Raw genomic sequence first — 24298 nt, 5'->3', positions numbered from 1 at the left:
AGAGTTTTAGGACGACAGGCAACATCGTACATCTTTCAACTTTTCAACTTTTCAGTGTGAATATTACCGTATATGTTGTTTGGATGGTGATTGTAAATTCATTTTTATTTCCACGAAACAAGGACACATTTTTGACATTTTAAAGTACACTTACATTTGTTTTGAAAGCCTCTATATCAGGATAACATGTCAAGTAAAGGTGAACTACTTGAACTAGATTTTATTTATTAATCTTCTTGGGGGACAAGTATAATTTCATGGCAGCGACGTGATATCTGTTTCAATTCATTAATTTGGAGAATATTGTGTATAACGCACTGCCTTTAGTCATATAGATGGCTGGCAGTTGAAAACAGTTATCATCAATATAATGGCATAGTGCATGTTTTGAATAGATTCAACGTCATTTGTATATTTTCAAATTTTAATGATTACTCCCTTTCGTTTGAAATTACTTAAGGATCCCGGGTACTTGCTTCCGGTGATGATGGCGCGACATGGCGCAACATGGCAACATGACGCTGAGATGTTTTCGTTGCTATTAATTGATATTCAGCTCGGAGAGATCCACTCTTCAGGTGAATACTATATTTTATGTGCATGTTTTGATGATATATGTGTTTTATATTGCAAGCGTTTTAAAATACTCAAAATTTGATAGAAATGCAATGAGGTCAGTTTTCTTAAAACGAGTCTATTTTACATGTAAGGGTGTTTTGTATTTGAGTGATATTTGCGGATTTATATGTGCATTTTACTTACGTTATCATCTGAACGTTATTGCATTTATAAAGACATGTTTTGTTCGATTAATGCGAAAATATAGCAATTTTCGAGAAAGTTATATTCTCGATAACCTGTCACCCCTAATGTAGGAAGCATCTATACTGAGTCAAAAAAAGAAAGTTCACATTCTTTCTTCAGGGCACTATAAAAGAACAAGAGATGGTAAGAGGGTTAAATTGTTATTATTTCATTGCTGAGATCTGTGTGATGTACTCGATACACTGACAGTGCCATAATCAGTTCCATTAGGCTACACCGCCGTTCCAAAACATGGGTATGTCAAGTCACAAGAATAAAAAATGCGAAATTTCTCAGTTCAATATCGTGTATGGCCACCACTGCCAAACACCGTCTCCTTATCGACTGCCTGATGCTTGTGAACACGTGGTTGGGGATTCCGCGCCATTGCTCTTGCAAGGCAGCGCCAAGTTCCTGCAAATTCTGAGGTTGGTTCCTTCTCCCAAGTGCATCCCAAACGTGCTCTATTGGATTAAGGTCAGGGGACCTCGATGGCCAGTCCATGACGTTGATTCCAGCGTTTTGAAGGAAATTTCGTGTCAACATCGCGGTATGCGGCCGAGCATTATCATGCTGGAATGACCTGGGCCATGAGCCGCCATGAAAGGAAAGAGTTCAGGGGTGAGCACCTGGTCGCGTTAAGCAGCAGCTGTGAGGTTTCCACGGATGACCAGAAGTCGGGAACGGTTGTTCCCACAGAAAGCACCCCACACCATGCAATTTCCGCCCTCGAATCTGTCGACTTCCTGTACACAACACTGGGCAAACCGTTCACGACGTCGTCTCCAGACTCTATGCCTGCCGTCAGCGAATCTGAGGGTAAACTTGGATTCATCGCTAAAGACGACTCGATTCGAGTCTCTCTGGGTCCATCGGAGGTGACGTTTGGCCCACAGCAGACGTTGACGTTATTGAAACGGCGCAATATTGGCCCACGATATGGACGTTGAGAATTGAGATTGGCAGCCCGCAACCGATTTTGAATGGTCTGTGAGGATAGTCGACCTCTAAACATCTCATCCCTGGTTCGTGTAGCCGGCAGAAATCTGTCACGTAGGTGACGTAAGACGATTTGACGGTCTTCTGCTCGTGACGTCACACGTGGACGACCCGACCTTGGGCGATCAGAAGTGGTGCCAGTTTGTTGTAGACGACCTCGCAAGTCATACACAGTACGACGGCTGCATCCAATTCCTCTTGCGACGTCAATAACTGATCTTCCCGCTTGCAACATGCAAACGGCACGTTCACGTTGCACATTTGACAATCGTGGCATTTCAAGTACCGTTAGAACTGTGGTTTAAAAGTGTTTTTTTCAATTCTTGAGGCCAATGCAAACACGTGCATATGAAGAAAACTTCGATGCGAAGATCACGTGATCGACTGCACGTCCAAAACCTGATTTGGCACTAACATCATTTGCACGACGAATGGATGGGTTTGAGTGGGTTTTGCTAACGTTTTTCTAGAGTCGAAAGATAGGGATCCCATTTCGGACACATAGATGTATCATCAGAGAAAAATTATTCATTATTTTTCAAATTACATTTTGTGAAGTTTCTTTTTTGACTCAGTACATTTTGCGACACTGGTTGTTTACATAGTCTGTCACTGTACCTAGTGCAAAACATCACGTTCAGATTTAACATCCATCCATACATACATACATACATATTGACACTCTTTATTTCTTTGCTTGGATTTACGTGTGTATGGTATTTAGAGAAGAGGGTTTATTATAGCCAGAGTTCACAATCTATTGAAGCAGTTCGTTCGATAATTTTATGATCATTAAAGTAATGATGGGAGATGTGCTAGAAGATAAACATATTTACATTGTAACTGAGCAATGTTTCTTTTCTGTTCTTTACAGAATATTGTTTGGTGCTTTGCTTATGGCATTAAACATATTAGAAGATAAATCGAGCTTCAGATTATTTACTTGTTTTTTGCACCAGTCTGACCATGTCGCCAGTTGAACAAAGTGCATTTCCTTCTGTGGCTGTTATCAGCTTAACTGCCTTTACATGGGGAAATTGTATGCGTTACACAAGGTCTACAGTACTATTGCAAACGGCTATCTGCACACATGCTTCGTTACAGTCACATTTCCCGTCACCACTAATTCAAAATCATACTATATCGGTAGCAGGAAAAGCCGGTATCAGTCAAGGTATTATGTAACCTGTTTACCACTTTTGTGGCTTGCTTCAGCCATCACAAGGGATATCTATTTCAAATCCCGAACTATGAAGGATCTTTTAGTAATATAAGTTCTCATTTAATTATTGCATTTTTAAAAGACTTAGATTTGTTAACTGATTTGTAAATAGATAAATATTTTTTGATTGGAAGTTTGAATTAATAACTCAGATTGTTAGTGGCTGTATCCTCAAGGGGGGTTAAAGTACTGTAAAATTATTGTCCTCCTGAGAGGATACGTAAGTCCACAAACATTCAAAGTACATTGAAAGTCTCCACTGCTTTTAATCGTAGAATATGTGTGGATTTAAATGTATGGCTAGATTTTCTCCGTTGCTAACGTCTGAGGGGATGGTGTAAATTCAGCTAGGGTCCATGCAGGAAGCAAATGTACTGTAAGTCCCCATGGTCCCTAGTATGGTGAGGTGAGGTGAAATTGGGTTAACGTCGTGCTTGAGAATATTTCGCTCATATGACGACGTGAATGCGTGTGTATGTGTATGTGCGGCTGCTTGTACTAGCCCAGACTTAAGCTGGTTTTATAGTGCTAGCCCACTGAGATACCATGCCGCAGTGAAGCATGAATACCCCACTCAGACACATTATACTGACTCCCGAGCCGACCAGTCCTTGTACCCATTAATGCCGAGCGCCAAGCAGGGACCAACAAGTACCATATTTTAACGTCTTTTGGTATGACACGGTAGGGGATCGAACCCGCGACCTTCCGCTCTCCCGGCGGACGCTCTAACCACTATACCACGGAGGCAGTCCTAGTATGGTGATCTACCTTCAGTCGTTGGCAGTCTATAGCCTGCTTTTATATTGTATATATTTTTTTATTTAAGTACTAGTTTTAAATGGATATCTGTGATACACTAGTAGTTTTACTGTTCTTCGTCAACAGGTTTTTTAATGTCTAACTTTATTGATGTTTAATATAATTATAAACTGTTCTCGTCACGATATGTCTGAAATATTGCCGATGTGATGATACATATTAACTCACTCACTCACTTGATTTAGCTCAACTGTAATACATTCTCCCCTTTGAAACTGTTTTGACTATTTGTAACAATTGAATTGACCTCTGCTCTCCCTTTCAAAACTTTCAATGCAGAGTTGTTTCTTTTTACCGTTGGCAGTGATCGTATGAATTCAAATATCCCATGTGCGTGGATCATAGTCATCTATAACGCACATGCAGGTGCACCTCAAACTAAAGGTGATATACCTGACACTGCGAGGGCGCTAGAAGCATCTGACTCGATGGTGTGAAGTGTAATAGTGTCCCTCCATTTCTCTGTACGGTATACTTTGTCTACCAGTGATATTCCCACACAATACATCCACGTATTAGTCGAACATGGAGTTGTTGAAACAAACATATACAAATATATACCCATGATATAGTCACAATTGTACAATCGAACAACCTTGTAGCAGAGATTCCTCATGGAGTTGGACAGGGTTTGGTATCTTCTATTGTTAAAGGCAGGGTGCACATATTTAAAATACAGTTTTAAATGTATGCTGATTACAACCATCACCTCAGCCGTCAAATGAAACAAGAGTTGTTGTTCACACATTTCCAATGTTCTGTTGTAATATACATGTTTCATGAGTGCGGCGTAAAACTAAATTCACTCACTAACTCAAATCTAATATATAGAATATCAATGTTCCTCAGATGTGCATTGATACATTTTCTGTTCACCTATGTTCGAAAGATTCATTTGTTGGAAAGACGTTTGTGGTCATTCTATCAAGATTAGTATTTTCGTATTTACATTTATTTCCGTATTTGAATAATTTACAAGTATTGTAGAAATTGTTTGCACCACTATTTAAGGCAATTTGAATTAGTCTTTTTTAACCTGTGTCGAAACTATTTTACTTTTAAATCGCAGAGTGAATTCATCGCCTTCCCCAGCGCATAAACCGTCATGTATCATCTAAACCGGACTTCCTTGAGATTCCTCAAAGCGATCGTAGCGCTAAGTTGATCGTAACTCCCACACTTTAACATAGCCATGGGACTGTCGTAGCGCTAAGGTGATCGTAACTCCCATACTTTAACATAGACTTAGGACTGTCGTAGCGCTAAGGTGATCGTAACTCCCATACTTTAACATTGATTTAGGACTGTCGTAGCGCTAAGTTGATCGTAACTTCCACACTTTAACATAGCCATGGGACTGTCGTAGCGCTAAGGTGATCGTAACTCCCATACTTTAACATAGACTTAGGACTGTCGTAGCGCTAAGGTGATCGTAACTCCCATACTTTAACATTGATTTAGGACTGTCGAAGCGCTAAGTTGATCGTAACTCCCATACTTTAACGTAGACTTAGGACTGTCGTAACGCTAAGTTGATCTTAACTCCCGTACTTTAACATAGACTTAGGACTGTCGTAGCGCTACGATGGCTTTGAGGCACGGGGCTCTGTTTGTTAGAGATTTTGTCGTGCGTGGTTCTTTGAGTAGAGCTCAGGTCACAAATCAGTTGAACTGAAGCAACGTCAAGCGCGGAGAGTCCTTGGATGGGTGACCGTGTTTGGCAGTTTGGCTCCTAAGATTTCCTAGGACTTCAGTCCTGCCCCAACATGAAGCACACGTGATACATGTAGTCTCGACTTAGGCAAGTGAGTTTGTTCAAAATTGCATCTGTTCACCCAGCAGAAAATGGGTACCCGGTGAGATAAGTCATGCGACTATTAACCTTACAGCGCCTCACTGGCAGCTTGGGTTATCCGGGGTAATAATAATCAGATTCTGATTACAGCGTCCATTGGGCAACTAGTCAGATGGTTACTAGGCGCTGTATAAATGAATTATTATTATCATTATTAATCGAAACCCACTCGGAAACCCAATTGCATAGATACTCATGCTGTTGATCAGTGGATTGTCTGGTCCAGACATATAGCTGGGATATTGCTGAGTGCGGCGTTTAACAACAAACCAACCATAAAATGTATTCGGTTACAAAGCATTTCGGGTTCATTTTCATTTTCCTGAAATAGAGACTCCAGAATTATAAATTAACAAAGTTGAAACTGAAAACAGTTTCATCTCTCATAGTATTGCATTTAATTTCCACTGAATTATCTGAAGTGGGTTCAAATGTCACGACAGGGACGTGTGTGTTGTATCAATATGTTGAACTTTGTGAATTTTGACCCTATTCACGGCATGGTGCGAACTTTGTACACAGATATATCATTAGTCAGTCATCGTTTCATGTGGACATTCTTCCTTATGTGGTCAGACATTTTAAAGCATTTAACATAATGCAGTTTCGCTCGTCAGTAGCTACCGGCCCCACCTTGACAGGCATGGCTAATACAAACTACTCTCGAGGATGGAAATCTCGAGGAGAAATCTGCATGCATGATATTGTCGACAGGAAATTAAATGACGATTTAATGATCGTTGACGAACCAACCTGTCCATTGTGATCACAAACTTTGTGATAATATCTTTCACCACAGTCTTTAAATGTTGATGACTTTTCTTGTCCTCTGTATTTAAATGGTTTCTATAAAGATTTAGGATTAAAGATTAACTTTATTTCGCTAGGGTGTTCCAACAAATTAAAAGAACTCCTGTATAGACATAGCATTCTGTGCACCTGTTTATGTTGTGTCATTAATGTATGTAGTAGGTATGTTGAGAATACACTGACAAGAAATCGCAACAAACTTTCTTGTTGAACGATTTCAGTATGGTGGAGCAGTTATGAGTGCACATGAAAGTTTATACAGAACATAATTCAATATTCATTTCACACATGATTAATTCTCTACAGTTGGAGACATGTGCAAGTCTCGAAGAATGGGAAAGTTGCTATCACCAACATTTTATGTGACAGAAATGAATGGTGTCTGGTTCTCGCTATTCACTTTGCATTGTAACCAATGGGTAAATGCAACAAACAGTTCATTCACTGTCCATTGTGCCATGCGTATTACTCAGTTTTAAAAGTACAATCAATCCAATAAAGGTTTATATTTGAGGTCGGTTGGCACAGTGGTTAAAGCGGTCACTCGTACGTAAAGGCCCGGGTTCGATTCCCACATTGGTACAATGGCATTCCACTTCTGCAGTAGTGCAGTGCTCCATGGGGGATACATCTGGCGACTGTGCTGGTCAATAAATAACCTGGGTGTGTTGCTGGGCCAGATAGTGCATGGGAAGTCTTGTTGTGTGTGCCCGTGCGTTGTCCTGTTGAAAAGTATGGACATCTTGGTGGTGATTGAGGACAGATACGATGTGATTCGGAAGAATCTGCTCACTGTAATATAGGGTATTAACTCTCCCTTGACAGACATGAAGGCAGTCCTGTGATTGTAATTTTGATCCACCCAGACCATGACGCTCCCACCACCCAAAGGTCTGTCTGAACCACACACTCATCAGCATAACGTCCACCACGTCTACGCCAAACACGTATCGGCCAATAGCATTACGTAGATGAAGGCGTGACTCGTCAGTGACTACCACACCATGCCATTGTTGTAACCATTACCGAAAATGCCTGCTAGCGCATTGTATACGCTCATTACGGTGTCTGTCAGTCAGAATTGGTCCAACGTAAGGACGTCGAGCATGGAGCCCTGTAGCGTGTAGACGGCGTCGCATCGAGTCAGCGCTGATGACACCTACGTCAACCTTGAACTAGTGCAGTAGTCCTGGCAGTCGGCAGTTTTCTGATATGGACACGGTCAATATGGCTATCCTGATGGAGCGTCGTAACACGTTGTTGCCAAGGTCATTAAAGGTCACGGGTGCTGCCTGTCTACTGATGTCGTCTATGAAGCTTAACGATGGTGGAGTGGCCAACTCCAAGTTGTCGAGCAATATCCCTGCTGCTGGTGCCAACCTGAATCATGCCTAGTGCACGTTCTCTTTCGTGAAGTGTTAACCTCGGCATCTCTGTCCTCGTTTCACAATCGTTAGTGAAGCAATGAGAATCGGTTCTCATACACCTGCTTTTAATGTCACAGTCAGTATGATTTCAGAATGAACATCGCGCTTTTTTCATGGCGTGGCTGCATGTTGAAGCATTTTGGAATTAAGAGTCATACTGTGGACAGGAATTTGTTTCTAAAACATTTTTTCAACTGGACATGTCCTTCGACTTCATGTTAGTTATATTCATTGATCATTGTCATGCTGAAATCCATCTTAATGAAAATATGGACAATTTTAGACTGGTGCGTTTGAATGATGCTCAGTATATTTCACTGACTGCAGCAAAATCTTGAAATTATCGAAAGACCCATGAGGCTAGATTTTTTGTTAATCATTTGATTACCTGCTTCAATTCAGCAATTAGCAATTATTTATCGTCTTCGATTGATATTGGTCATCTAATGATGGTTGTGGTGGGTAACGTGTACCTCTGGCATGCGTATTTCTGAGTTGTGTGCTGTTGTACCACGTCCTCAATATATACTTCACAGGACTGGCAGGACAAAGCTGATAGTTGCCAGATGTGAGGTAAAACAGAACTAATCTCAAATATGTAATGTCACGTAACATATACACCCTTGTCTGACATGAATGATTCATGTTGAGCTAGGCTAGTTGTGGTAGCAACTATTAGAATAGGTCATGACGAAGTAACACTCATTACACAATGGACGGGGTAGTTTGAACATCGATGGTATGTTGGAGAAACAGACAACATTAATGTCTGCTAGATTTAGTAAAATGAAGGACCACTTGCTGCAGGACTAATTCACTAATGCCCCTGTAAAGGTTTCATACTTGTCCAAGTAGAACTGTTAAGGACAAAAATGAAGTCTGTAGCAGTTAATTATTTTCACTTATGTCAACCTTGCACGTATTTGTTACAGGTATCGCTACCCTCATCTTTTCGCCGGGGCGGTGGGGTAGCCTGATGGTAAAGCGTTGGCTCGTCACGCCGAAGACCCGGGTTCGATTCCCCACATGGGTACAATGTGTGAAGCTCATTTCTGGTGTCCTCCGCCTTGATATTGCTGGAATGTTGCTAAAAGCGGCGTAAAACCGAACCCACTCACTCACTCATCTTTTCGCCTAGTATCATCACTGTTTGATAGTTATTCATTGGAACATGCTTATGATATCGTCGGACGCGTACACTTGTCTTCTTTGGAAGCAATTTGAAATTAATACAGAAAGGATGTTTGTATCATTTTCAGGCTGACGACATCAACATCTCCTGTTCATTCCCCGGCTGTTTATGTCAACACTGTCAGATCTGAGGTTTGTGTCATTTCCAAGTCACCCTCAAGAAGCTTGTTCGTCACCCTGAAGACCCGGGTTCGATTTACCACATGGTTAAAATGTGTGAAGCCCACTTCTGGTGTCTCCCACCGTGATATTGCTGGAATATTGCTAAAATCGGCGTAAAACTACTCACTCACTCACTCAAGAAGCCTGTTGTTGCCATCATGTCAGGTCTCAGAACTGGTCCATTTCCAAGTAGCACCCAAAAAGCCTGTTGTTGCCATCATGTCAGGTCTCAGAACTGGTCCATTTCCAAGTAGCCCCCAAGAAACATGTTGTTATTATCATCATCCGAATGTCGCAGACCAGACCCCTCCCTCACAAATACCTGGCACAAACACCTGTTCCCATTCCAGTGCATATAGCAGTGTGTTTGTACAACACTGGATTTCTATATCTTATAGGGAATATATCAGGCAAGCCACAAACAGCCGTAATAACGCAGCAACATTCCACTGCTTCATTTGTGACCAGTCACTAATGGTAACTTTAAGTTCAGTTTATGAAACACCGCGTCTCTCTGTACACCATCAGGCATACACCCTTTCGTGTATAGACCTGTGAAGACCCGGGTTAGTGATCTTCAGTAACCCATGCTTGTCGTAACAGGCAAGTAACGGGATGGGTGGCCAGGTTCGCTGACACATGTCATCGTATCCCAACTGCGTAGATAGATGCTCATGCTGTTGATCACTGGATTGTCTGGTCCAGACTCGATTATTTACAGACCGCCGCCACATAGCTGGACTATTGCTGAGTGCGGCGTAAACCTAAACTCACGCGGTCACTCACTTTGTGTGTGTGTGACGTGTGTTTGTGTACTGGATACATTTCCTTTCATTCTGTGCGCGTTTGTGTTTTAGTCTAGGTCTTGATTTGGTTGCGTTTTGAGAAACGATATTATATGATTTCTACATGTGTAGGAAAGTCTTCGTTCGTGTGTTGACAAGTACATTCACTCTACCACCAAGATACGACCAAGCGGGATTCATTGGATACGTTCTCGCTGGGACATTATAAATGCAACATTTTGATTGTTAGGGGAAATGACTGTAGCCACATCAGGGCCCTGAGAGCATGTACATTACAGCATGGTGTGAATGGTGCAAGGGAGACTACTCAGGCAAGGTTTGGTATACCACACCCGCTGCTGACTGTGCACTGTTAGTGTACCGCTTTCATTCAACAACAGTCGTTGGAGCACTGTCACTGTATGTTGAAACTGTTGATCGTGGGGAGTGATGCAAGGGAGACTACTCCGTCAGGTAGCGCTCCACTACACTGGTAGTAGCAGTACACAGACACCTCACATGCGAGGTTCGGCTTTTGTCAGTCAACACTGTCACTGTACCGGACGTATTCTCATGCTCACTGTGTACGGTGCAAGGGAGACTACTGTGTGCGCCAACCATGGCTTATTTGTACGTGCTGGCTCACCGTTCAGTTCAAAACTAGTAATCGAGGCACTTCCCCACAGAAATCCGCTATTTTAACTGACATTTATACTGCATATTTCGTGACTTTGTTGGTATGCAGTCACTGATGTTTGGGAGGGCAGTGTTCCCCGTGGCTCTTGGTGACGTGCCACACATCCTCGTGTGACGACATGACGCTCCTGTACAGTGTGGCAGTTGACACGGCCGCTAGGTTGTCACAGATTAAATGTACATGGAAATATTTCACATGGCTCATAATACAAACAATATTTAGTTTGGAGAAGACAAATGAAAGCTGTTGGTGACTGTAGGTTTAGTTTCAAAGGGTATTCGGTTTTTGAATCGTTTTTTTAGAAGTTCATTCCCTGCCGTTTCATCTCATATTTCTTTCATATCAGCAAACAATCGATCTCGGTCAGTGACCATTCCTTTGCTTGTATTCTGTGTGGAGTAACTGACACCGGAGCCCCATCAGACAGTTCAGTTGACATCGGGTTGGTTGATAGCTGTTCCCTGTTATAGTAAGTGTAGAAAACCTGTAAGCAAATACTTGATACGTCATACAACACGATGTACAACTTACGATTCTTTAATATAATGCTGACTTTTAATTTAACAGATTTTGTGGGATGGGGGTGGGGGTGGCGGTGTGTGGGGTGGAGGTAGGGTGAGTTGTTAGTGTGTATCCTTGTGTGTGATGTGTCTCCGATGTCCAGCTACACGGTAGTGCGTAGGTTTGTGATTAGATTTCCAGTCATAATTACTCAATAATCCGCATTTTGTTGTATCAATTAATGAATACTGTTTTGTGGGTACAGTGTAGGTGCAGGTAAACCCCAGCAACATCACACTGAACGAAGGAAGACATTGCACACTGTGTAGTTAGTGTACCGGGGTCAGTGGATTAGCCCAGTGGTTAAAGCCTTCGCTCGTCACGCTGAAGACCCGGGTTCGATTCCTTATATGGGCACATTACTGGTGTCCCCCGACGTGATATTACTGGAATATTTCGTTTCGATAAATGTATATTATATATGCAACTGATATAAGACGTCATGCATCAACCAAGAAGGCTTGTATTCGGTCTTCTTCAGACCCTATTTTGATATTGAACTTCATATTGTGCTGTTACATTGCGATTTCAAATGCTTCACATCCTGCCTTCACGCTCACCCTCAAATCTAGTGCATGTTTGTACAGCTGCCGTCATTTAGAATCTATCTTTTACATTGATGTTAAAAACTATAATGTCAAAATAATTATATCGGTTTCTCTGCAGATTCCCACATGTAGATTGGACACAGGCATTCGTCAAAACGAGTCTCCTGGTGACATACTTCAGGAACATAGTATGTTTATGTGTAAGTGTATCTGATAGAGACTTTCGACAGTCTTTCAGAAGTACTGTCATACAATATTGCTTATCGGATAGGCAATCCTGCAGATTCCTGTGGAAAATTTCCGCGTTTTGAATTTGACAACACTATCAGAATACGTTCACAGTGTTGTCTCGAATAGCAGTTACCAGTTGTTGAAAAGGAGTGTGGCGTTTAACAACAAACAAACAGTTGTTTTCAATTATACAGCTATTAGAAAATATCTGTCTATGGCCAAACAACACTGTATGTAGGGCTGCCAAGTGGAAATCACCAGGAACGATTTGGTGAATGTGAAGACTTCCCAAGACTCACCAAGAACGTCAGATAGGCTACATTTGCTACCTGCGAGGACTCTGGTTTTACACCATCCCTTCAGCAGTTAGCAATTTAGACAAATCTAGCCATACATTTAAATGACACATATTCTTCAGTTATGTAAGATCAAATTTCCATTGAATGTTTTGGGACTTACGTACCCTCTCGGGACAAACATAGTATCATTAAGGATGAAATGATTCATTAATGAAACATGTGCAACAAACTTACATATATATACTCAACAAACTTACATATATATACTTGAGACCATATTTACAATATTTACAAACCCAAAATAAACTAATGTCCAAAAGAAACGATACCTCGTATTTGAAAGGACATTAAAGAAAAACAAAACGATAACGAAATTTTAGATTGGTACATTTTATTTGAGAATTGATTCAATAACACGTGTACAAAAATTCATTTCAGTCAATCCTTTTCAATCATTAGGACAGGCCTGTAAAGGCGTGAAGGGGCCAAACTGAAAATTTCATTCAGACGCACACGACGAGGCAAGTGTGGAAAATGTCACGTCTCAAAGTCACGTTAGTACCTGGTGTGTCCTCTGTGAGTATCAGTACACGTCAGTACACGTCTACGGGCTGATGACGTCAAACATCGCATGACGTTGGGGGTGATGGGTTGCCATTCATCAAGAAGGCATTGTTCAAATTCCCTGATGTTGACCAGGGGCACAAGACGATTTCTACTTTGGCGATCGAGATGGTCCCATTAGGCTTTTGTTGGATGACTAGCTGACAACAGACTTAAAATATCATTTTGATAACGCTGTGGATTCATGTTTCCTCGAATAACGACGAGTCTGGTTTTGGCGTCAACGCATATTCTACCCCAAACCATTAAATCTCCGAATGGCCGGACTTAATGAATGCAATTCTGTGCCAAACGTTCACCACATGTTCCGTACACACGCTGCCGACCATCGCTCTAGAAGATGCAAATTCTTCTTTTGTCGGAAAACATGAACTGTGCCAACGTCGAAGTCGCCTGTTGGCTCGATGGTGAGGTGTCAGGAACGCTCCGCTATAACGGAGACGTGCACGGATACCATGTGCCTGCAATCTCCTGTACACCGTTTGTGTTTTTTTATCATCGTTTTGGTAAAGTGCGCGTTTACGCGAATACGTTTGGTTTGGAACATAGAAAGCATGTTTTCATACGAAAACAAGTATTTAATTAAAAAATACATTGAAAAATGTTTGGTATCGTTCCTTTTGGACATTAGTTTATGTGGGATTTTATTCCAATGGATATAATTTGTGTTTATCTATGCGGCACTTCATTCTGGTGATTTATCCACTTCTTTTTTAGTTCACTAGATGGACATATAGCTGGAACCTGGCTTCACTCAGTTCAAAACGAAAGAGAATTATGGACATACCCTTTAGTATTACAGTCAACGTGACACGGCACCAGTGAGGGACGGGGATGTCCATCAAGCAAGGGGAGACAAACGACACCAGTGAGGGACGGAGCTGCCCATCAAGCAAGGGGAGACACACGACATCAATGAGGGACGGAGCTGTCCACCATGCAAGGGGAGACACACGACACCAGTGAGGGGCGGAGCTGCCCATCAAGCAAGGGGGAGATACACGACACCAGTGAGGGACGGAGCTGTCCATCAAGCAAGAGGATACACACGACACCAGTGAGGGACGGAGCTGCCCATCAAGCAAGAGGAGACACACGACACCAGTGAGGGACGGAGCTGTCCACCAAGCAAGGGGAGACACACGACACCAGTGAGGGGCGGAGCTGCCCATCAAGCAAGGGGGAGATACACGACACCAGTGAGGGACGGAGCTGTCCATCAAGCGAGGGGAGACAAACGACACCAGTGAGGGGCGGAGCTGTCCATCAAGAGAGGGGAGACACACGACACCCTTGAGGGACGGAGCTCCCATCAAGCAAAGGGGAGACACAAGACACCAGTGAGGGACGGAGCTGCCCATCAAGCAAGGGGAGACACACGACACCAGTGAGGGACGGAGCTGCCCATCAAGCAAGGGAGACACACGACACCAGTGAGGGGCGGAGCTGTCCATCAAGCGAGGGGAAACACACGACACCCTTGAGGGACGGAGCTGCCCATCAAGCAAGTGGAGACACGCGACACCAGTGAGGGGCGGAGCTGCCCATCAAGCAGGGGAGACACACGACACCAGTGAGGGGCGGAACTGCCCATCAAGCAAAGGGAGACACACGACACCAGTGAGGAGCGGAGCTGTCCATCAAGCGAGGGGAAACACACGACACCCTTGAGGGACGGAGCTGCCCATCAAGCAAGTGGAGACACACAACACCAGTGAGGGGCGGAGCTGTCCATCAAGCAAGGGGAGACACACGACACCAGTGAGGGGCGGAACTGCCCATCAAGCAAGGGGAGACACACAACACCAGTGAGGGGCGGAGCTGTCCATCAAGCAAGGGGAGACACACGACACCAGTTAGGGGAAGAGCTGTCAATCAAGTAAGGGGGGACACCACACCAGTGAGGGGAGGAGCTGTCTATCAAGCAGGGGGCACACAAGCAACATAGAGAGTGCACTCGCTTGACCAGCAACAAGGTATCTATTTCTGTACGATAATCAGTTTTTACTATTGTACAATACTTGCTGTGTAACGAGGATCGTTACTCTATTCTGTATGTTAGTTCATTTTGACTTGTGAGGTAGTATTTTAGTTTTGATTTATCAATGAATTACGTTACTTTGTTCGTCTAGTATACTTTACCTTACAGGTTGGTGTGTCGTGTATTGAACAAATGTTCATCAGAATCTAGAAAATTACACCACTGTCCTGTGCGTTTTTGTTTCGTTTGTCCGTGGCAATGGATAGGAGGCAGTTTCGCAATATTATGTTCCGTATTTTAATGGGGAAAACGATGAAAATGTTTCTGGTTCTCACGGGCGTAATTGTTAGTTTTATCTAGAGGGTACGAGTGAACGTGGATGGTGATGATACCAGTCCGACAAGTCCCTGTTATCCTCCTGGGTAGCAATACCGTTACTACAATGGCCATGACTGTCTGACGGTGAACTATTGGTACATACACTATGAAGACTTTAGTATCAGTGTTGTGATGTTTTAATGGGATGCTAGATCCGGGATTACAGCCGTTTGTGGAGCATAGACATATTTAGATACACAACACGCCGACAATTACGTCATTTATTGCCTACACCTACGAAATATTATCTTAGATACAAATGATATACTTTGCGTTCACAGTTCATATGGATGTAATGTTCGGATATCATGATGTTATTAAGCGAGGAAACTACACATATGTGTTTGTTGTTTTACACCGCACTCAGCAATATTCCAGATATTTGTCGGCGGTCTGTAAATAATCGAGTGTGGACCAGACAATCCAGTATACAGTGGAGTGTCACGTGGAGTAACGATTAGGATTCTTTGGTATTATATTTAGTCAAAACGATTGCCTATATATATGATAAAAGTTACTCGTTTGTTTGCATTTCGAAAGTCATTACATAAAGGCATAAATATAACAACCAGATGGGAGGCTGTATAGTTTAGACAATAATAACTTTGCTAACTGCTTATTAAACATCAACTAATGGGATCAGGTTTGGTTGATGCATGTCATCGTATCCCAGATACGTCAATAGGTGTTCATTATCTGGTCCAGAGTCGATTATTTTCAGACCAGCGTCATATTGTTGGAACATGTCTGACGTCAACGTTAAACAAAGGAAAACAAAACTTCTTTTAACCAATAGGTTAAACAGCGATAACACAAACTCCGCACAATCACGCATCAACAATCAGGAATACTACTCCGCTAGAGGGCGCGCCCTACTCAGTAAGAGTTCATGGAAACACTAATGCCAAACTAATGCCTGGGTAGCAAATGTCATGGAATATTTGTTAAACTGACACACAAATGGTTTGAACGTAGACATGCGGTAGACATCACTTTGGGTTATCCCCAAATTGTATATTTTTGTTGATAACTTGCAAATAGAGACTCAGCAGACTGGCAACAAACCATCTGCGCATGTGTGAAGAGGGGTATTTGTCGCAGCAACCTCGACATTGATGTCCTGATATATACCAATGTGTACAAGTATATTTACAACAACAGCCAAGGTTAGACAGGAATTGTTCCTTTTTTCTTGAAGCGTTCATACAAGCTGAGGGGGTGCTTGGGGAGTAGAATCCTGTCTGAGACGAGATGTCTGTGCAATATCAGTTCCAGAGATTACGAGGCCAAATGTCGGTGAGATATTTAGATTCTTCAGGAAGCTTATCCTAAACTCTTCTTTCATAACAGGTTTAGCTGTTACATCATATTTAAAACATATCTTGTTCTTACACACTGATTACCCGTGAAGATCTGGGTAAGAATTGGTCTTCAGTAACCCATGCTTGTCGTAAGAGACGACTAACGGGATCGGGTGATCAGGCTCGCTGACATGGTTGACACATGTCATCGTATCCCAATTGCGTAGATCGATGCCCATATTGTTGATCAATGGATTGTCTGGCCCAGACTCGATTATATAGCCGGAATATTGCTGAGTGCGGCGTAAAACTAAACTCACTCTCTTACTCACTTACACATTGATGATAGTATTAGGACACTGCGCTTTGGAACCGAGAAAATGGCAGTTTCATAAACAAACTTTGTTTGGTTTTATTTGTATTTTTACAGGTGGACGTGTTATTTTGTCAGTGATGGACAATGTTTGCAATTGATGCGACACTATAACACAGACATGTTTGAACACTATTTACTCTAAGATTCCATTATATTAACTGCATTTGCAGAGTGTGTTGTGGGAATGGCCCGAGGGGATTGTCTTGGGTATTTCAAGGGGTCGACATGATGATTTACACAGAAAGGTAGATTCTGTCATCTCCACTTGGAGTATTTCAAGGCCTACACTATGACGTAACCTCTGACTGCAACTGGTTTCGGGGAAGAACCTGCTTGCATCACAACCCACCTGGGTAACAAAGTAGAATGTTCGGTGTATGGAGAAACCCCAGAGCTGATGGGGAACATGACCAGGCTACAATACAACTCCTTCTTGGACAATTGTCATTACTTGAAGTAAGTCAGTTCTTAGATGCGATCTGTTTAAATACTGATATATATATTTATTTGATCACTTCAGACTCATAATGTTTAGAGTATCCAAATGCTTTAGTGCTACACGGTTGGCAGAATATCAACTTACGATGAGCATTTACTTAGTACCAGTACTAAGTGTTAGTACTAAGTTAAGTTAGTTTATCAACAGAAACATCTTTCTAAAGCCTAAGTTTCAGTGACAGCTAGGCGGTAAGACGAATCTATCAGCACTCCTGCAGGTGTTGCCATACCTTAAAGTTTTGGTCACCAGCCAGTGTAGTGGTGCCACTTTTAAATACGTGTTTTAAAAATATCAATCAAGTATGAGTTCAGTTATCATTCAAGTTCTGTGTATTCCATATTTTTTAACTTTATATAGTTTTATGATTTATTAAAGCGGTGAGTGATATGATTCCATCTGCTCTCTGTAGGTTTTCTTCACAAGCTGAACTGCCAAGCCTGAAATTACTTAAAGGTTGCTGGTTTGGTTAACGCTGGTTACATGTACATCAAATACAGATTAAACAATATCCAGCGGAAACTGTGTAGGTCTCTTTGGTATCATTTCAATACATTTTATATTTATCATTTCTTTGTCACCTTCTGTTTCAGGGAGTGAGCTGTGTGTGCGGATGCAGTTGTTACAGTGAGATGAGATTCGAATTCGGAAAAAAACTATCAAGACTGCTGATTTACGAATAAATGAAAAATCACATTGTTTCCCATATTGTTGTTATTGTCATGTTTTACAGATTACGATATTCTGACAGACGAGGATCTCATTATGTCATGACCTTTGTGTTGTAACGTATATATACTGAGGGAAAGCAGCATACAAGGACAAGTGTTCCTGTATTCATCTTCCAAGTTTCTTCGCTGGCTCTGTGGTCAGGCTAACTGACTTGACTGACATGGCCCCCTGTCATCTTTTCCGAATTAGGAATATTGATGCTCATGATGTCAATCACTGGAATGTATGGTCCAAATGTGATTATTTACAGAACACCGTCATATAGCTGGAGCACTGCTGAGTGTAGCGTTAAACAACAAACAAACAAAACACAAGTCTAATGCTCATGATGTCAATCACTGGAATGTATGGTCCAAATGTGATTATTTACAGAACACCGTCATATAGCTGGAGCATTGCTGAGTGTAGCGTTAAACAACAAACAAACAAAACACAAGCCTAATGCTCATGATGTCAATCACTGGAATGTATGGTCCAAATGTGATCATTTACAGACCACCGTCATATAGCTGGAGCATTGCTGAGCAAACAACAAACAAACAAAACACAAGCCTAATGCTCATGATGTCAATCACTGGAATGTATGGTCCAAATGTGATTATTTACAGACCACCGTCATATAGCTGGAGCATTGCTGAGTGTAGCGTTAAACAACAAACAAACAAAACACAAGCCTAATGCTCATGATGTCAATCACTGGAATGTATGGTCCAAATGTGATTATTTACAGAACACCGTCATATAGCTGGAGCATTGCTGAGTGTAGCGTTAAACAACAAACAAACAAAACACAAGCCTAATGCTCATGATGTCAATCACTGGAATGTATGGTCCAAATGTGATTATTTACAGACCACCGTCATATAGCTGGAGCATTGCTGAGTGTAGCGTTAAACAACAAACAAACAAAACACAAGCCTAATGCTCATGATGTCAATCACTGGAATGTATGGTCCAAATGTGAATATTTACAGACCACCGTCATATAGCTGGAGCATTGCTGAGTGTAGCGTTAAACAACAAACAAACAAAACACAAGCCTAATGCTCATGATGTCAATCACTGGAATGTATGGTCCAAATGTGATCATTTACAGACCACCGTCATATAGCTGGAGCATTGCTGATTGTAGCGTTAAACAACAAACAAACAAAACACAAGCCTAATGCTCATGATGTCAATCACTGGAATGTATGGTCCAAATGTGATTATTTACAGACCACCGTCATATAGCTGGAGCATTGCTGATTGTAGCGTTAAACAACAAACAAACAAAACACAAGCCTAATGCTCATGATGTCAATCACTGGAATGTATGGTCCAAGTGTGATCATTTACAGACCACCGTCATATAGCTGGAGCATTGCTGATTGTAGCGTTAAAAAACAAACAAACAAAACACAAGCCTAATGCTCATGATGTCAATCACTGGAATGTATGGTCCAAATGTGATTATTTACAGACCACCGTCATATAGCTGGAGCATTGCTGATTGTAGCGTTAAACAACAAACAAACAAAACACAAGTCTAATGCTCATGATGTCAGACACTGGAATGTATGGTCCAAGTGTGATCATTTACAGACCACCGTCATATAGCTGGAGCATTGCTGATTGTAGCGTTAAAAAACAAACAAACAAAACACAAGTCTAATGCTCATGATGTCAATCACTGGAATGTATGGTCCAAGTGTGATTATTTACAGACCACCGTCATATAGCTGGAGCATTGCTGAGTGTAGCGTTAAACAACAAACAAACAAAACACAAGCCAAATCTCATGATGTCAATCACTGGAATGTATGGTCCACGTGTGATTATTTACAGACCACCGTCATATAGCTGGAGCATTGCTGAGTGTAGCGTTAAACAACAAACAAACAAATCACAAGCCTAATGCTCATGATGTCAATCACTGGAATGTATGGTCCAAATGTGATTATTTACAGACCACCGTCATATAGCTGGAGCATTGCTGACTGTAGCGTTAAACAACAAACAAACAAAACACAAGCCTAATGCTCATGATGTCAGACACTGGGTTATCTTAACCATATCTTTTATTTACAAACCGTGGGAATTATTTCTTGGAATTAAATCTCTATATGAGAATAATGAGTACTGGATAAAACTGTTTACAAATCACCAGCTAATTTTCACGACAGTAACATGATTACGTTTCTGAATTATCTATCCACTCAAACTTAAAAATATTTAAACATCTTTGCCATGGCTGCTGTGACGAAACGTGGGTCGACGGTCAGATGTATATGATTTTACGACACGTCGTCAGTCCGAGAAGCGTGCCCAATTCAGAGTTACTTCCCCTAGATCGTGACGACAGTTTCCCTGAATTTTACCGTTGACCAACAGCCACAATACAAGGTGACAACAACGTACAACATAGTTACCGTGTGTTTTTAACACAAACAAATAAAAATACAGATTGTATTTTTTTCTTAAATTGATCATGAAAAGAGTTATACCCACGTGTACTTAGAAATATTCTAATCTTAACTCACTTTCAAATGTATTTCCTCAACGACTTCGGTGATTATATGATACCATTGATGTAACGATTCGTGAAGTCTGAACTTGGAACTGTTACACATCTAATCTAAATCCTGTTCCGGAAATAAGAGTAGAAGCCGGGCGCAAAAAAAAACCGTTTTGAAACCCATTTGCAAAGACCTGGGCCCTTATTCTCGAAACGTTCGTAGCCCTAAGAATTCTTAACTTTGATCGTAGCCAGTGTGTTAAGAATGGGCTTAAGAAGTTCGTAGGGCTACGAACGTTTCGAGAATAGCTAGCCAGATTCTTATCAATTTACAGACTAACCGACTACGTTATTAACACGGAAAAACTGACAAAGTTTTACCAATATTTTATAACGATGTGCGTTATTGAAAACTGGAAATATTACAGACTAACCGGCTACGTTCCTCAATCTTAAACCTGCCATGGGTCACATTGATAACGAGCATCGGACTTAATCCGGGACCAGTATCTCTAAAGCTAACAGAACCAAGGTGCATTACGTTTATCTGTCTTTACGACTGTTTGTATTCCACGCTGGTCAAATCACGTGCGTGCCACATATACCTTCGTGGCATACTCGCGACTGGCCATCGATGCTTCGGTGCAACTAAATGACATAATCTCACGTTCACAATAACAACGTTATCGTAAGTTTTATCTGTAAGCGCTATTATTTGCGATAGCTAGAAGAGATATAAAATACGGATGACAGTCACAAATCAGGGGGTGGCTGTCTAGTAAATTCACTCAGGTAGGAAACTTTACTTCCTTCTACTCTGACATACTATTGTTATTCTATGTTAACTTTAACCTATTGTAAATACCTTAACTATATGTTACCACCCTTGTGAGTACCTTCAGGTTTATGTGGAACGAGGCATCCCTTATTGTGTCTCATATCTTCTGTATTACAGTTTAGGATTGTTTATTTAATACTGATTGACACTACACTGTTTTGTGACTATTATAGATTGTATAGAGTGTGTCGGATATTTTAACTATTGTATTACGTTGTGAACACTATGCTGTTAGGGACCGTTGCAGGATGTAGATTGTATGAACGCCCACTGGGGTGATGTGTAGAGTATTGAACAATCACATAATATGTTGTATACTTTTGAATGTGTATCATGATTAATGTAGTATGTGTCACGAATCCAAGTGTGATATTTATGTACTTTGATAGATGATTACAGTGTTAACATTTTCTAATAATTAATTATAAACCATACCATTATTGATTGATTATTTGAGATCATCCTGTGACTGCTGTGTAATAAACTCCTTGTTTATTTTACTCAGGTGTTGTGTTGTGTGTGGGTTGGTATAGTTATACCTCTTGCCAAGCGAGCTAATTCCCCAACACTCGCGTTTTAACATCACCATGCAGAATTATGGTGATAAGTGACCGTGTGCTGTCAGTGAAATATGCCTGGCGTGTAAAACTCCAGATTTACCAGAATGACTGTAACCAGAATGTGATTGTAATAGAAATATGCCTATCCACCCAATGTAATATCTAGCATAGCATTTCAACGTTGGCAACTAACGGTCGGATTTCCTTCGTTGGCCTGACGTTTGTCCAACGTCGGGTTGCGTCGAGGACATTATATTCAAGGGACGCTACTCCAAACTGTTTGCTTTTTCTAGAGGGCGATGAGGTATGTAATCTCTGCTCGAGCAGACAACGCGCAATGTTCCCAAGTTTGGCCACCGGAGTAGCAATTTTCTCGATTGTTTATAAACAGCAATTTCATTCCATCTTATAAGTAAATACTAACAATATTAGAAAATACTAACAATATTTACTTCACGAAATTATTGGTATATAATATATGAATATGCAAACATTTGTAAAATTTTAAGACGTTTATGAACAGAACAGTGATGTATAATAATTCGCCAGGTGCGCGTTTGGCACAAACGTTTTACGATAGACATGCCTTGTTTTCAATTATCTAATCAATTTATATCTGAAAAAAGAAAATTGTGGCGATAGGATTATTGAACTGGAACTATATTTCTTCAATAATTGAATATATGTCTTACACACACACACACACACCCACCCACACACACACATATGCATATATATATATATATATATATTCACCTGATAGTTCTCACATACAATTGGAGCTTAACTTTTACATCTCCCATTCTAAACTCCTGAAGAGAACTGCCACATATTATTGAACAGGGAAACGCCCTTTTCTGAAAATATATTCATATGTTTTGAATTCTTTTCACTAACGTAAAATTGATGTTAAACACATGCTCGTATCGTCCACATTAAAATCCACGGTGAAACTAGCTAATTCTTCATCTTTACAGAACATTATTTAAAGGGTAAAACCAGTTTTTGATCCGTCGAAAAGGGTCAAATTCTAACTGTGAGATATTTCGTACAATCACGGAAATGTATACTAATGAACAAACCAATGTCCTTGTTCTCCGACCTTCCAAAATACATAAAACAAGCAGTGACTTCCTTACATTTGAAGATACTATCAAATGTGAGAAATAGACACCGGGTGTCTGCCTTATTTTCATAACAGAATGTAACAGCTATATATGTTAGCTCATTTATGCGCACATATTGTTTCAATTATCACGGTGAGAGAAAGTTTTTGAAGTAAACATTTTAAGATTTTAAGCAGTCACTGATTCATAATACTCAACACCGCGCCAACATTGTTGGACTTTTGCATCGGATGAATGAGTCCAAGCGGCTCCGTGTGTTATTAATTAGATCCAGAGTGTAACGTCACAACAACCTCGCAGAGGTGATGGGTGGTGCACGTGGCTGTGGTCACCATATTAGGACGTCATCAGCAGTGTCACGTCACTGTATATTTGGCGCCACGTCAACTGGCGGACCTCTGCTCAGTCACAAAGGTCACAAAGTGCAGCGACATGTAAACAAACAGTTTATTGTTTCACGATTAGTTAGAAACTATCACAGGATACTGGGAGTTGGTACCTATCACAGCAAACTAGGAGTTTGTACCTATCATCACAGCAAACTGGGAGTTGGTACCTGTCACAGAAAACTGGGAGTTGGTACCTATCACCACAGCAAACTGGGAGTTGGTACCAATCACAGCAAACTGGGAGTTGGTACCTATCACAGCAAACCGGGAGTTGGTACTTATCACCACAGCAAACTGGGAGTGGGTACCTATCACAGCAAACCGGGAGTTGGTACCTATCATCACAGCAAACTGGGAGTGGGTACCTATCACAGGATACTGGGAGTTGGTACCTATCACAGCAAACCGGGAGTTGGTACCTATCACAGCAAACCGGGAGTTGGTACCTATCATCACAGCAAACTGGGAGTGGGTACCTATCACAGGATACTGGGAGTGGGTACCTATCACAGCAAACTGGGAGTTGGTACCTATCACAGCAAACCGGGAGTTGGTACCTATAATCACAGCAAACTGGGAGTGGGTA

General features: G+C 41.4%; 1 protein-coding gene across 1 annotated transcript in view; it reads left to right on the top strand.

Moving 5' to 3' along the window:
* LOC124267608 overlaps positions 1–18269 on the top strand; it is a 90181-nt gene extending 71912 nt beyond the window's left edge. The window contains exon 7 of the mRNA XM_046702572.1: positions 18163–18269. Coding sequence (XP_046558528.1) covers positions 18163–18169 — 7 coding nt within the window. The 3' untranslated portion in view covers positions 18170–18269. The remainder of the gene's footprint in view (positions 1–18162) is intronic.
* The last annotated feature ends 6029 nt before the right edge of the window (positions 18270–24298 follow it).

The sequence above is a fragment of the Haliotis rubra genome, unplaced genomic scaffold (genome assembly GCF_003918875.1).
Source record: "Haliotis rubra isolate DU_JTF1 unplaced genomic scaffold, ASM391887v1 Scf1323, whole genome shotgun sequence".
NCBI lineage: Eukaryota > Metazoa > Mollusca > Gastropoda > Lepetellida > Haliotidae > Haliotis > Haliotis rubra.
The sequence above is the reverse complement of the archived record's forward strand: the minus strand, read 5'-3'. Positions and strand labels throughout refer to the sequence as shown.